Source organism: Elephas maximus, chromosome 2, assembly GCF_024166365.1.
Source record: "Elephas maximus indicus isolate mEleMax1 chromosome 2, mEleMax1 primary haplotype, whole genome shotgun sequence".
Lineage (NCBI taxonomy): Eukaryota > Metazoa > Chordata > Mammalia > Proboscidea > Elephantidae > Elephas > Elephas maximus.
Window position 1 is genome coordinate 25,628,048 of NC_064820.1, and position 13,631 is coordinate 25,641,678.

Genomic DNA, 13,631 nt, shown 5'->3' on the forward strand with positions numbered 1-13,631 from the left:
GTTTTGTTTTATGTCCTCTTTATCTGTGAATCCTGCAATGCCATCACAGCAGAGTGTACTGTACACCACTTTAAATGATAAGAGTTTCAATAGGCACTTTAGTGGAATTAAGAAAAATCTAACACTCTTCCACCGTGATGCCAGATAGCTATCTTCCTTCTAGGTTGTCATGTCAGTAAATTGTATTTAATAGGCCTGAGCTTGTCTCAGAATGTTTCAAAATAACAAAAGAAAACAAAACAAGTGCATATTACAGGATCTATCTTGTGTTGGCGGAATAAACCAAAACTGACAAAATGATAAATAAAGCAACTTGCAAGAAACGAGATAATCAAAGAAATCTTGTCTTATAAAGCTTGTGTGTGTGTGTGCGTGCGTGAGTTCTATTTGTGTTTCTTTTTCCTTCTTTCTTTTTTTTTTTTTTAATCTCCCTTCTTGGTTGTGTTTTAGCCTTCACTTTTCCCTAAGTGACATTATCAGGATTATAACTCTCTTCCTCTCCAAACATGTCTGCCAAGACTTTAAAGCGGGGTCCCCAGTCGGTCAGAAAGTCGTAGTCCTGGTCCGCCTCGGTGGTGAGGGAGTCTATAGAGCTGAGGGATTCCGCTACAGATCCGTTGCCTTCGTAGGCATATGTTGCCAGTGAGTCATATGGTGGAGCAGTGGGATCCATGTCATTTTCCTGCAGCCTTTGATGAATGAAATCCCTTATATCTGTGTTATCTTCCACGGCTGGTCTCTGACGAGGTAAACAGAGGGAGTCTGGTTTTATATCCCTGCGAATTTTGTTTTCTTCAATGACTTTTGGATTTCTCAGAGCACCAATATCGAAAGCCTGGGTGTCCTCCTCCCCACCTCCTTCATCGTCATAATGGATCACATTGTCTCTAATATCTTCTTTAGAGGTCATCAGGGTGTCTTTCTTCTTCTGCCTTCGCAGAGCTACATACAGCACAACTATGGCTAGAACAAGAAAAACATTGCCATTTGAGAACAGGCAGGATATAAGTCAGTGCATCCCCTTATAAAAATTAAAAACTGATCAGGGTTGAGTTTCCTTAGTGATCTTTTATAATTTTCTCAAAGTTAACATACTATAATCAGAAAAGATTATATACGTGTTCAAAATTTTTCCTTCTAAAGCTCAACTTCATCTTAAATTGTAAATAACAAGAAACCATAGCAAAATTACTCACAAAATGAAACAGTAGAAACCCATGGCATATCAATATTTAAATGTTAAGTAAAAATTATGTAACAAAAATGAAAATAAAGAACATAGGTGTCTTTCTAACTGTATGTAAAACTGTATAGAGTTGATATAATTAAACTTGAATATTATAGCCTATAAATAACATAGTAATCATTCAGAGTTACATTTCACAGTAGTAATATTGTTTCTAATTAAATAAACCCAAATCTTCGCTATAATGATTACTTTTAAAAGCAATGAGAGACAAAGAATGACAGAGAGACAGAGAGAGAGAGAGACCAATTAAGGAAAGGAGGAAGAGGGAAGAAGAGGAGGAAAAAAGAGAGAATAAAAGGACCTTAGTTTCACAAGTCGTATGAACTAAACTCCTTCATTAATTTCAAATCTACGTCCTGCTATATGGAGATATTTTCAAAACCAAATGTCTGTTATTCAGGTCAACTTCATGAAGCAATAGAATATTTTTGAAATCATTAATTTATATACTTTCTTGATAGAAATCCTTCTTTGTTCTCAGTCACCTCACAACAGTTTGGACATTAAAACAATGGTGTTGCTGTCTTCTAGGGATAGATGGGCACATGTAAAAATGAGGAAGTCAGTGGTCAGCTTTGCTTGTCATGTTTCCCCTTCTACTCCATTGTGGTAACAATAGGTTAAAAATCAAGGTGCATTTGGTTTAAAAAGGCAGAGTTTGGAATACTCCAGTCATTGAATTAGAAAGTAAAGAATGTATAATGATGAAAGCCAGTTTATCCCTCTTCCTCCAAGTTTAGAGTTTGACCAACTGGAAGGAGGGAAGAAAAATATTTAGAAATTAGGCACAATGGTCTTTGGAGCCGTGTCTAGCCCTGACACTCCTCCCAGAGCTTAGGGAGCTCTCAAAACCGAAGAGATTTTTGTCTGTCCACACAAGAGACACTGGAAGCCTCATAGTCAAGCTCTGCATATGAGATGGGTTTAGAGTAGTCATTGCTGAGGAAGGGACTGGGCAGATGTCCTGAAAGGATGCCTAAAAGAGTCCAAGGCACCCCAAAATTCCTGTGCTTTCCCTCACCCCAAGAAGAGCATGAAAATGGCTGAGAAGCAACTGGAAGGCCTACAAGAGTCTGGGATCCATTAAGGAGGTCAAAGAACAGATAGATTTTTAATCAAATTCTATGATAGAACAATGGGGGTCAACACTCACTACTGTATCTCCAGCAAATCCACAGCACCTGATACAGCGCAGTTCCACTGTAGACACTCAGAAAGTATATTAATACATGAGTGGCAGATGGCAGTACACGATAACAGTGACATGAGTCCATTGCTGACTACACGGCAGTATGGCCAAAGAGACCAGAGGCAAGCATTCGAATACGCCAGGTCATTCCAGGTGGATATAGAAATGATCTGGGACTTGCCACTCTTAAAAGGAGAAGAGGAAGAGAGAGGAAAACTTGATTTGAAGTTAAAGACCTAATTGATCACATTCATTTTTACATGTGCTGTTGTTATTTTGAAGGAGCCCTGGATGGTTAAGCGTTCATCTGCTAACCCAGATGTACGTGGTTTGAACCCACCAGTTGCTCCATGGAAGAAAGATGTGGCAGTCTACTTCCATAAAGATTATAGCCTTGGAAACCCTATGGGGGCAGTTCTACTCTGTCCTATAGAGATGCTATGTGTGGGAATTGATTTGACGGCCAAGGGCTTGGTTTGATTTTTAGCTTGTTGTTACTCAGAATTTGCCATTCTAATGTTTCTGATATCAGCACGAACAGATGCCAGAGATAATTTGTTATAAATTATAAGCATATAAGGAATGTTTTTTTCCTGCACATCCAAGTCACTTGTTGTCTGCAATTAATAAATACTACTACTAGGAGTACCCACTGCCATTGAGTCGATTCCAACTCATAGTGACCCTACAGGACAGAGTAGAACTACCCCATAGGGTTTCCAAGGAGTGGCTGGTGGATCCAAACTGCCAAGCTTTTGGTTAGCAGCCAAGCTCTTAACCACTGTGCCGCCAGGGCTCTGGAATTAATGACTCCACCAAGCAAATTAGACTAGAACTTCACCCTGTAAGGCCAGCATGAGCTTCTAACTCAGGAATGTTTTCTGCGAACTATTGTGCAATGCCATATTCCATGTTTCATGCTTTTTTTTTTTAACTTTTCTTGTTTTGTACCCTAGAAATAAAGGTGTTTGCATTTGTCAGAATAACTTTTTTAAAATAATAAACTTGCATATATCAAGTGGTTATATAGCGGTTCCCAACCATTTATCTGTTTCATTTGAATTTAAAGGGATGAGAGGCAAAAAAGAAAACTTATCTCTGGTTCTGTGAATCAGGCAGAGGGTTAGTAAGTGAAATGGAGTCAGCAGAGCAGTTGATGGAAGAGGGAAACCCCAGAAGTAGGTTTATATTCACTCTGTTACAGGATATATTTACCTTCCGCCTTTTTCTTCTCAGTGCTCCCAGATATTTTAATCTGTTCTATTCTGTTCTAGTGGGGATGGTTAGAATTTTGATGTGAATAGATATTAGAAAGTGAAAGAAGAATTACTTCTGGCTGGCAGTTTAAAAAGAAAAAGATAAATAAATTGGGGGCTGCCTTCTATCTCCCTATTTCTTTCCTCCCTCTCTTCTTTCTTTAGAGAACTGTTGTCCATCTAGCTTTTTTTAAAAAAGTTACATAATCTCTTATTATACAATAGGAATTACCAGTATGTAGAATGAATTAAGAAACCTTCATTGTAGATGGATATTTGCTATGCATTTCATTGTGATGAGGTCTGCAAACTACTATTACTTGAAAATCTCCTAGGACTTAACCGTATTTTTGTATATTTTGTGATGACGTACTTATTTTTTTCTAATAATATATATCTCTGAGGTACGAACTACAAAAATGACTTTAATACAAATTTAAATTTTTCATAGATGTGTCATCTCAACGCAGAAAAATGGGTTTACGTGGTGAACTGAGAAGAGGCAGAGAGACAGAGAGAGAGTGAAGAGAGAGAAAGAAAGGTGATTAGTATCGAAACCAACCTAAAAGTATAAGGATACACAGTAGGATTGCTATCAAAGCCCCAGTGCTGAGTCCTACAGGCAGAAAAATTGCTTCCACATTACAAGATAGGATGGTTCCATCGGAGTCACATCTACAAACTCGAATAGTCATTGTGTTGGTGCTGCTCTGGACAGGATAACTACTGTCTTCTATTACAACAGGGAGGAAGTACAACTCTTGCTGCCTGCGGCTGTATCCATTTCTCCGGGTTTCAATTCCAGCTGTGTTGTCTACAAAACACGACATTTATGATAAGATGGTTACTGTGAGCTTCATGTCAAATCTTAAAGTTAATATCTGTTCAAAGTACAGAGCTCTTCTTGAATCAGTAAAATGGATCCATATTTTAATTTTTTCTTTAGTAGTTATGAAAACCACCAAAATGTAATCAAGTGCAATGAAAATGATCCTTCAGGGAAGAAGGACATTAATCTTGTCTGGTATACAAAATTAAGATTCCTATTTAGAAAGACTGTAGAAAAAAAAAACATGTTGTGTTGATCCCTTTCTTTTTTCCCTGACATCAAAATCTCATTGAGAAGAAACTACTTGTGTGCATGTTTTTTCACATGATAGAAGAGAAATGATTACAAAGTATGAATGTATAAAATATCTAAGAATTTATTCTTTCAAATATAGCAAAACTTGATTCAGAGTTTAGATAAAACTTGATTTTTTTTTCCAAATCTGTTATATATGCAATTTCTTTCACTCTTTTATATTAGTTAGAAGAATAAAAGTTGGAGTGAAAATAGTATTACAAATATTATTAAAAAATTAACATGATAAATTATAGCAATTGACATTTAAACATAATTAAAAAATATTTATAGTCTAATAAAACCCTAAGATAGCAATTTTTACTTGGAATAATGCAAGGCAATGAAATACTTCTACATTTATACAAATATAATTAATATTTCTACTGAAACTGCTATTTTACAGGTCTTTGCTCTTCACTTAGTTTATTTCTACACATATAAGCAGAAACATTCTGTTCACAATATTTTATTTTTTGTGTCTATTAAAATAATTCCTAGAAACACTTTGGTATTTTTAGAAAATCTATGAATATCTGGGTTAATATCACCATGCATGACACACACTTGACAATCAAATAAAATGATTTTAGAAAATCATATCATCATTGCAAGACAGGGCTGTTGTAAAGTGTTACTATTTCTATCATATTCAGTTCTACTTTTAATTTAGACACTAATTTCAACAACCAAAATTTAGGCAATTGTTTACACGCACTGCATTAGGAAACACCAAGGTGGGAAAACTTTATGTGATAGTAGTAAATTTTATTATTGTATAGAGAAGTTTTGAAAATTGAAAATAAAAGACCAAGATATCAGACATGAGTTTGTTAAAACATTCCCAAAATGAGTTAAAGATTCTAGGCACTCGTGGCGACAGTTAGGGAAGCAAAAATTGGGGCAAGGTGAAATTACTTTGAAATCTTCAACAATTGGTAGATCAATATTTGAGGTTCAGGAAAAGGCCAGTCAATGATTAAAGTTCAAAACCTGAGTGAAAATGATTAATAAAAATAGGAAGTCAGAAGGAGAAGTTGGTTTATCTTTACTTAATATCTTGAGGGGATTAGGTATTCCTGAACAAAATTGATGTCAAGAACCAGACTAGCCAATTATCTTTATTTTCAATCTGCTATTGTTTCTTGAGAACGGATCACACAAAATTCATTATGTTTCCCACACTGGGAAGAAAAAACTATGCTAAACCTTTTTCTGCCCTTAAAATCATTTCAATCCACGTTAAAAACAAAACAAAACAAAAACCTTTCACTTACAGACATAATTTAAAATAAAACGGGGAATGTGGTAAATGTCAGAAGAGCGGCAAATGCAAGTTCAAGTTCAGAATCTGAGGATACACCATGCTGGTCCTTATTATCATGATTAAGCTGATTTAGTTTCTACAGCAAACATCCAACGATCGAACATAGTCAACACTTAAGTTTAGTGAATGGTGTGATGGCCTACTTACTTATCCAAGTCAGTGATCTGGAAGTTTGATTCATCTTCTTCTTCTCTCTCATAATCCCAGGTTGAATTTAGTGGATCTAGCACTAAACTCTATAAATCCTACCTCCACTTACTGTTTTCGCCCTCACAGCCACTAATTTAACACTGTGTCACCCAATTACCGCAAGAGCGTCATAATCAGCCTTTTCTCCATCTAATGGCTTTTTCTATGCTGCATGCAAAATACAAATCTGAACACGCCATTCCTTGCTTAAACCTTGAAAAGGCTTCTCAAGTCATTGAATTTAAGCTCTTATGGTGGGGTGGGTTATGGTGAAGGAAAAATCACGTGGGTTAAGGGTAGGGTTGCACAGCTGATTAGTTTAATTGCTGTCGATAAGTTGTACACCTGTAAAAAGCTGAATTGGCAACAACAGTTGTGTGATAGATATATTTATAACAAGAAAACAAAAACAATAAGAGTAGCTGCTGAGGCTGCTTGTGTACAACTAAACACCTCAGTGGATTCGGTTTCTTGCTTTGGAGGTCTAGGGCCATGGCTTCATGAGGCATCCTAGTTAATTGGCCTAATACGGCGTTTAGTACTTCTGTCCTACCTCCTAGTTTGTTGTGCAGTGGCTGGGGTCTTAAAAGCTTGCAAGCAATCATTCAAGGAACAAAAATTGGTCCCTATTCACCTGAAGCAACAGAGGAAGAAGGAGAGTCTGAAACAGGAGGAGGAAATGGAATGTAACATGAACAACTGCTCCCTTTGCCATGAGACCGGAAGAACTGGATGGTGTCTGGCTACCATTATGGAACATTTTGATCAAATTTTCTATGGAAGAATTCTGATCAAAAGGGGAAAAATGCTGTATAAAATTGAAAATTCTCATAGGCTCCAGACTTTCTGAGCTATGGAGGCTGGATGAACCCCTGAAACTATTACTCTGAGATAATATTTAAAGCTTAACTTTAAACCAAAAATATCTCTTGAAGTCTTCTCAAAACCATACTATAATTTAGCTTAACTAGTAAAGAATGTCTGCCTTGAACTCTGTACTTTTTTAAGATCTGTCTATATGGAATTAAATTGACAACAGCAACTTGAAAGATTAGATAGGAAACTTAGAGGGCAGTGAGTTTATGTTACCAGGAGAGGAAGAACTTGGAAAAGGAGAGTGAGAATGATTGTACAACTTGAAGAATGTAGTCAATGTCACAGAATTATACATGCAAAAATTGTTGAATTGGTGTATATGCTGCTGTATATACTCTCAACATCAGCTACAAAAATAAATTATTTTTTCAAAAAATGGTCTATGTTAGAGCAACCTCATAGTTTGGTTTGCTTTGGACAGCTTTTTTTAATGTGTGTTGCCCTGATTTAAAATTATTAATAGCTCCCATTTCAATTCTCAAAAGTTTCCAGTTTCGATGATAAATTATGTGGTCATTCTACTTAAAAAGTCCTTCATGTTTGGGACCCTGCATCGTTTGTAGCCATTCTTCATATTACTGTGTATAATTCACAAAAAAAAATTTCACCAAACCACACTAAAATTCCTTCACTAACAAAATTTGGTGATCCTGATTTTCTTTCCCTAATTATTTATCATTTGCACCAAATAAAGTTTCTTAAAATATTCTTTGACTTCTATCAATTCTCCTCCCCCTCCTCACCATCATCATCACATAGAGTTCATTTTTTCTGTAAGTATAGAATTTATCTTTTTTCAAAATGTGTGGGTGATATGTCTGTTTGTATGTATTTATGTGTGTGTTCTAATCCTATACTCATTGTTATTGGTGCCACCAAGTCAGCTGCAACTCATGACAACCTTATGTATAACAGGTCAAAATTTTGCCCAGTTTTGTTTCATCTTCATGATCATTGGTGTGTTTGAGTCAGTTGTCGTGGTTATTGTGTCAGTACATCTCATTGAGGGTTTCCCTGTTTTTGCTCACCCTCTAATCTATCATTCAGTCCTTTTCTAGTGATTGGTCTTTTTTAATGATGTGTCCAAAACGAGCAAGCCAAAGTCTTGCCATCCTTGCTTCTAAGGAGCTCTCTGGTTGTATTCCTTCTAAGACTGATACATTCATTCTTCTGGCAACCCACAGAATATTCAATACTTTTCACCAACACCACACTTTGAGTACAATCTGATACTCATAACTCTGCATTATAAACTCCAGTGTTTTAAATCTCTAATTATAGGATATAGAAACTTAAAGACAATAAAACAACAAAGGTCATGGAAGTTAATAAGGTAAATATTCCTAATACATATTTTTTTTTCCATAGTGGCTCAAATAATAGCCTATGTAATAGTAACAGTAGCAGTAGTTACAGTGATGGTGGCCGTAGTGGTATAAGCGTGGAAATAATGGCAGGGATAGTAGATAAAACAATCTTACAAGCAGTATGTTTTAGACATGTGTTAAAGGTTTGCATACATTGTCTCACTTAATGCAAATACTGTGAGGTTGGCATTATTTAGTACAATTTTAGATATTATATTTAAAAAACGATGGAGCTGGAGTGCAAACCTCTATTATTCTAATGTCAAAGCTTGTATTTTTAACCTGTACTGTGCCATGGATTATTCCAATCAGACAGTAATTAGAAAGTTTCCTGTCTGTATGCAAAAGCAGTGTGCATGTGACGCTAATAATACATTTAAGAGAGATATCAGACAATTTTCCAGATAGCCTTTTTTTTTTACTACACTCAACAGGGAATTGTCCACACTTTCAGTGGACGTAACTGGCCTCATTACATCTGGTCTGTAAGGTTAAATATTTAATTTGCTGTTCAATATAAAATTTTGCAATATGGCTTTCCATATTGTATGAATTTGAGTACTTTGAGGAAAAACATTGAATTCCACTTGTGTGTCCCTTTACAAAGTTACGTGACAAGAGGTAATTTTTTGCATGTTTAAACTTACTTCTGAAGTCACGGACTGTAAAATTTGGTTTGATGGCAGCCTCCGGCGATAATCTGAAGGAGAATTGCTGCCCAGCAGGTGAAAGATCTCGGTCTGCAGCGCTGACTATCTGAATTGTCTGAAACAAAATTGAGATTAAACTTGAAGTCGGTCATCAATTTTTTCAAAGGGAACTCTACACCCCAGGTTAATAGGTTTATTTGATGAAGTATGCAAATACATAGAAATAACACCTTTAGGATTCATGTCACTGGACCTATTATTTACAAATAATTTTTATAAACACAGCTCTAAACATCCACAGGTAATACTGGCAGGTAAGATTACAACAAATGGACTAATTTGAATCAATCTCTGCCTAAATAAAAACATTAACAGCATTGAAAATTCTCCCTAATAAACAAAATAAAATTAAGATGCACTTGTTGCATTTTAAACTAGATGAAATAAATGCTTTCTTCATTTAAATTGTAAAAATGTTTACTGAAAACAAAACCTCTGATTATTTAAAAGACCTTGCAATAGCAAAATTTTAGTACATGTGCATTTGTGAGAATGAATTTTATTTTTATAAAACAAATAAGACAATAATAAAGAGAGAAACAAAGAAATGTGTGTCTGTTTTTGTTGTTACATTTGCTACCTCACCTTGGGTAGGGAAAAATATGTTGTCATAGATTTTTTTATAAAAGTAAGTATTATCTACCCCATTCCAAATTTTCCCTAAATTGTCCCTTTAGGTTGTGTATCTTGTAGCTAAAATTCTAGTGCTTCAATAGGATGTCCTTCAATAGAATTTTTCAGAAGGAGACCTTGGATTCCGAGTACTGTATTCTGGACCTGGTGTTTAAAGGATGCATTAAGCTATCTTATATTGATAAAATTAAACATATGATTTGTCTACTGGTTTTTGTTCTGATTTTATAGTTAAAATTCAATCTTATGTCTGTGAGCTAACTTCCCATGTAGCTATATCTAAAAAAGAAAAACATTTTAAAAAGTATGCATCACCAAGAGTTTGAGTGTTCAAGTGCTGTACTGGAAGTAAGTAGTTTAAGACATTTGTCCACTGGTGTCAATCTCAGTTCCTTGTATTACTGTGAATCGGTTGCCCAGGATCCCTTCACCCTTTTGCATTGTCATAGGTAAGACTTTCATCATTCAACACTAAAGGCAATATAAGGGAATGTGGCAACTTTAGCTTTTCTTCACACAGAAATGCCCTCTTATCACTATATTTCACCACTATAATTTCTGTAAATTATTTGGGGATCAAGAACTGATTGTCGAGGTATTTTCATTTTGTGTTTTTTTTTTTGTTTTGTTTTGTTTTTAACTCTCATCTTCTAGCATCAATACTTACTAAATTAAAACTATTTATGGGTTTTTTTTAACATCAAAAAGGTGAAAGGATGTAATTTTAGAACAAAGACACATTTTTTTGAAGCAGCATACACAAATGAAAATTTTGTTGTAGAATGGTGGTTATCTGAAACTAACACTTGGGAGTTACTACCTTAGGGAAAGACAACTCCACTATGAGTTTTTAATCACTTATATATTATCATATTTCTCTCTTTTCTTTCTCCTGGTAGATAGATATAGATAGAGGATAGGTAGATAGAAGACAGACAGATAGATAGATAGATAGATAGATAGACAGATAGATAGATACATAAATACATACATACATACATAGACAGATAGATAGGCAGGTAGCTAGGTAGGTAGGTAGGTATTCTACTATAGTCCAACAGAGAGTGAGAGTTCCTCTGCATAGTTCCTAGACCAGAGGCAGGATGGCTAGGATCAAAAATAGAAAATGCTTATAAAGTACATGCTCTGAAAACTTCTGAGACATTTTTTCACCAATAGAGCTCTGCTTCATACGTAAGTGTGGCCCAGTAGCAAAAAGCCTGCAAGAATTCAATAGACTCTTCACCACTTTTCACAGATACAGGAAAATCAAGTTGATCTCTAGTACCTTCTACTAATCCCAGCTTTTCAACTCTTTTAATTTACTAGACAAACATGTAAGTGTTAAATGGAGCTGTATTTCCAAAAAAAAAAAAAAAAAAAAAAACCCTTTCATTTAGCACATTACACAATTCTGATTGATCTGAAATCATTAATTCCCTAATCACCTAATAATCAAGGACTGGCTCTTTTTTTTTTTTGTATAACCCTCTGCCATCAGGTCAATTCCAACTGATAGTGGTCCAGAAAGTGGAAAATCCCTAAGCTGTAGGATTTTGGTAAAATTGTTCTAACTTCCCAAATAATATTATTCATTTGTGTACAAACTTTTTATGAATCATCTACTGTTTCAGACCTTTAGGCAGTTGGCTCATCAATGTAAATGAGGGGTTCAGCAAAGGTGTAAAGGCTTAAAGCTTTAAGCACATTTCTGTGCCTATTCCAAAGGAAGCAAGAAGCATTTCTCATTTGGGAAAATATGACTAAATCATTCATGTTGTAATTCAAATACTGATGCATTTTTTTCCTTTGGAACTTAGGTAAACAGTACTGGATTAGTCATATACTTGTTTCAGGACACACTCTCATCATTTACCCATTCCTGATTCTCTTTATATTATTCTTCCATTCGTTCATTTGTAGTAGTTTAAGAGAGAAACAAAACTGCTACCCACCATCACTTCACATACAACCTAGGACTTTGACAATAACGTCCTTTAACTACGTGGTCTTCCCCCATAATGTCTACCTGCCAGAGCCTCCCACAACAGCAATATTGACCTAATATGGAAAATGTACTTAAGGCATTTTGCATAATGTAGATGTTCTTGTTCTCCTTGAGACAACAGAGAGAAAGGCTTTACTTTTCCTGTAAGCTTAAGAACTTTTTTTCATCCTTTCAAGAAAACATGCAATCAAAGCAAGAGATATTCTGGGAGAAAGGATACTAAAGTCTTTTGCTCACTGAGTTTATAGTAACATGTTCTTTAGAAATTCCACAATAAGGAACTGGGCAAATGTATCGGAGTCCACAATCGTAGACCTTTTAGCCATACAATGAATATTCACTAGGCCACCAACTCTTTATCTTTTGTGGCATTACTTCAACAACCATACTTTCTATTATTAACTTATAACAGTTTAATATTTCTTGTGGTATATTTTATGAAGACAGCTGATCCAGAAAACTACATGTATGAGTATGTGTGTATGTATTCATGTAAGGCTATATAACCTAAAACACATGCAGATGTTGGATTTTTATACCGTTTGTCAATTAACATTATTGGTACAATACCTGTCCTGGTTTGGCATTTTCACACACAGCTGTGTCATACGGCACAGATATTTCTGGTGGAAATTCATTGACATCTAGAACATTAATGAGTACATTGACTTTGCTGGTTAATAATGGGTTACCTGTAGAAAACATAAAAAAGAAAATTATAAAATTTGATCAATTATAATTTCTACAACAAATAGTATTTAAATTTTTAAAAACTCGGTCTTGATATACAATCCAAAAAAACCTTTCTGTTATGGGAAACTCTGAGGCTGTTATACCAACTACAAGATGATGGAAGGATGAATAAGGATTATAAAAGCATCAGTAATTAGCTGTCAGAGGGCTAATGGGCCATAAATACCACAGCCCTCACCAGACTGAGTCTAGTACAACTAGATGGTGCCCGGCTACTACCACCGACTGCTCTAACAGGGATTACATAAGAGGCTCCCAGACAGAGCTGGAGAAAAACAAAGAACAAAATTTTAACTCACAAAAAATGACCAGACTTGCTGGCCTGACAAAGACTAGAGAAGCCCCAAGAGTATGACCCACGGACACCGTTTTAGCTCAGTAATGAAGTCACTCCTGAGGTTCACCCTTCAGCCACAGATTAGCCAGACCCATAAAACAAAATGAGACTAAAGGGGCACACCAGACCAGGGGCAAGGACGGGAAGGCAGGAGGGGACAGGAAAGCTGGTAATAGAGAACCCAAGGTCAAGAAGGAAGAGTGTTGACATGTTGTCAGATTGGTAACAAATGTCACAAAACAATATGTGTACTAATTGTTTACTGAGAAGCTAGTTTGGTAAACCTTCATCTAAAGTACAATAATAATAATAATAAAATTAACTGTCAGAATGCTAGTATTGCACCCAAAAAACAAAACAAAACAAATGGAAAAAAAAAAAAAAACATTGCTGTTGAGTCGATTCTGACTCACAGAGATCCTATATGACAGAGTAGAACTGCCCCCATAGAGTTTTCAAGGAGCATGTGGTGGATTTGAACTGCAGACCTTTTGGTTAACAGAGGAGCTCTTAACCACTGTGCAACCAATGCTCCAGCATTGCACCGGATAGGGATTTATCCCTGAAACTCAACCACCAAAATAAGACCAACCATTTAACTGACATTTTATAAC

General features: G+C 35.6%; 1 protein-coding gene across 4 annotated transcripts in view; it reads right to left on the reverse strand.

Moving 5' to 3' along the window:
• Window positions 1–435: 435 nt before the first annotated feature.
• The window catches only part of CDH12 (cadherin 12), a 378,196-nt gene continuing 365,000 nt past the window's right edge, over window positions 436–13,631 (reverse strand). For 2 of the 4 annotated variants that reach the window (XM_049861507.1, XM_049861479.1), the window contains 4 exons: window positions 12,498–12,619; window positions 9,224–9,341; window positions 4,257–4,508; window positions 436–963 (listed from right to left, as the gene is read on the reverse strand). In XM_049861507.1, coding sequence (XP_049717464.1) covers window positions 464–963; window positions 4,257–4,508; window positions 9,224–9,341; window positions 12,498–12,619 — 992 coding nt within the window. In that variant the 3' untranslated portion in view covers window positions 436–463. The remainder of the gene's footprint in view (window positions 964–4,256; window positions 4,509–9,223; window positions 9,342–12,497; window positions 12,620–13,631) is intronic. The other 2 variants (XM_049861489.1, XM_049861499.1) reach the window with 2 other exon arrangements.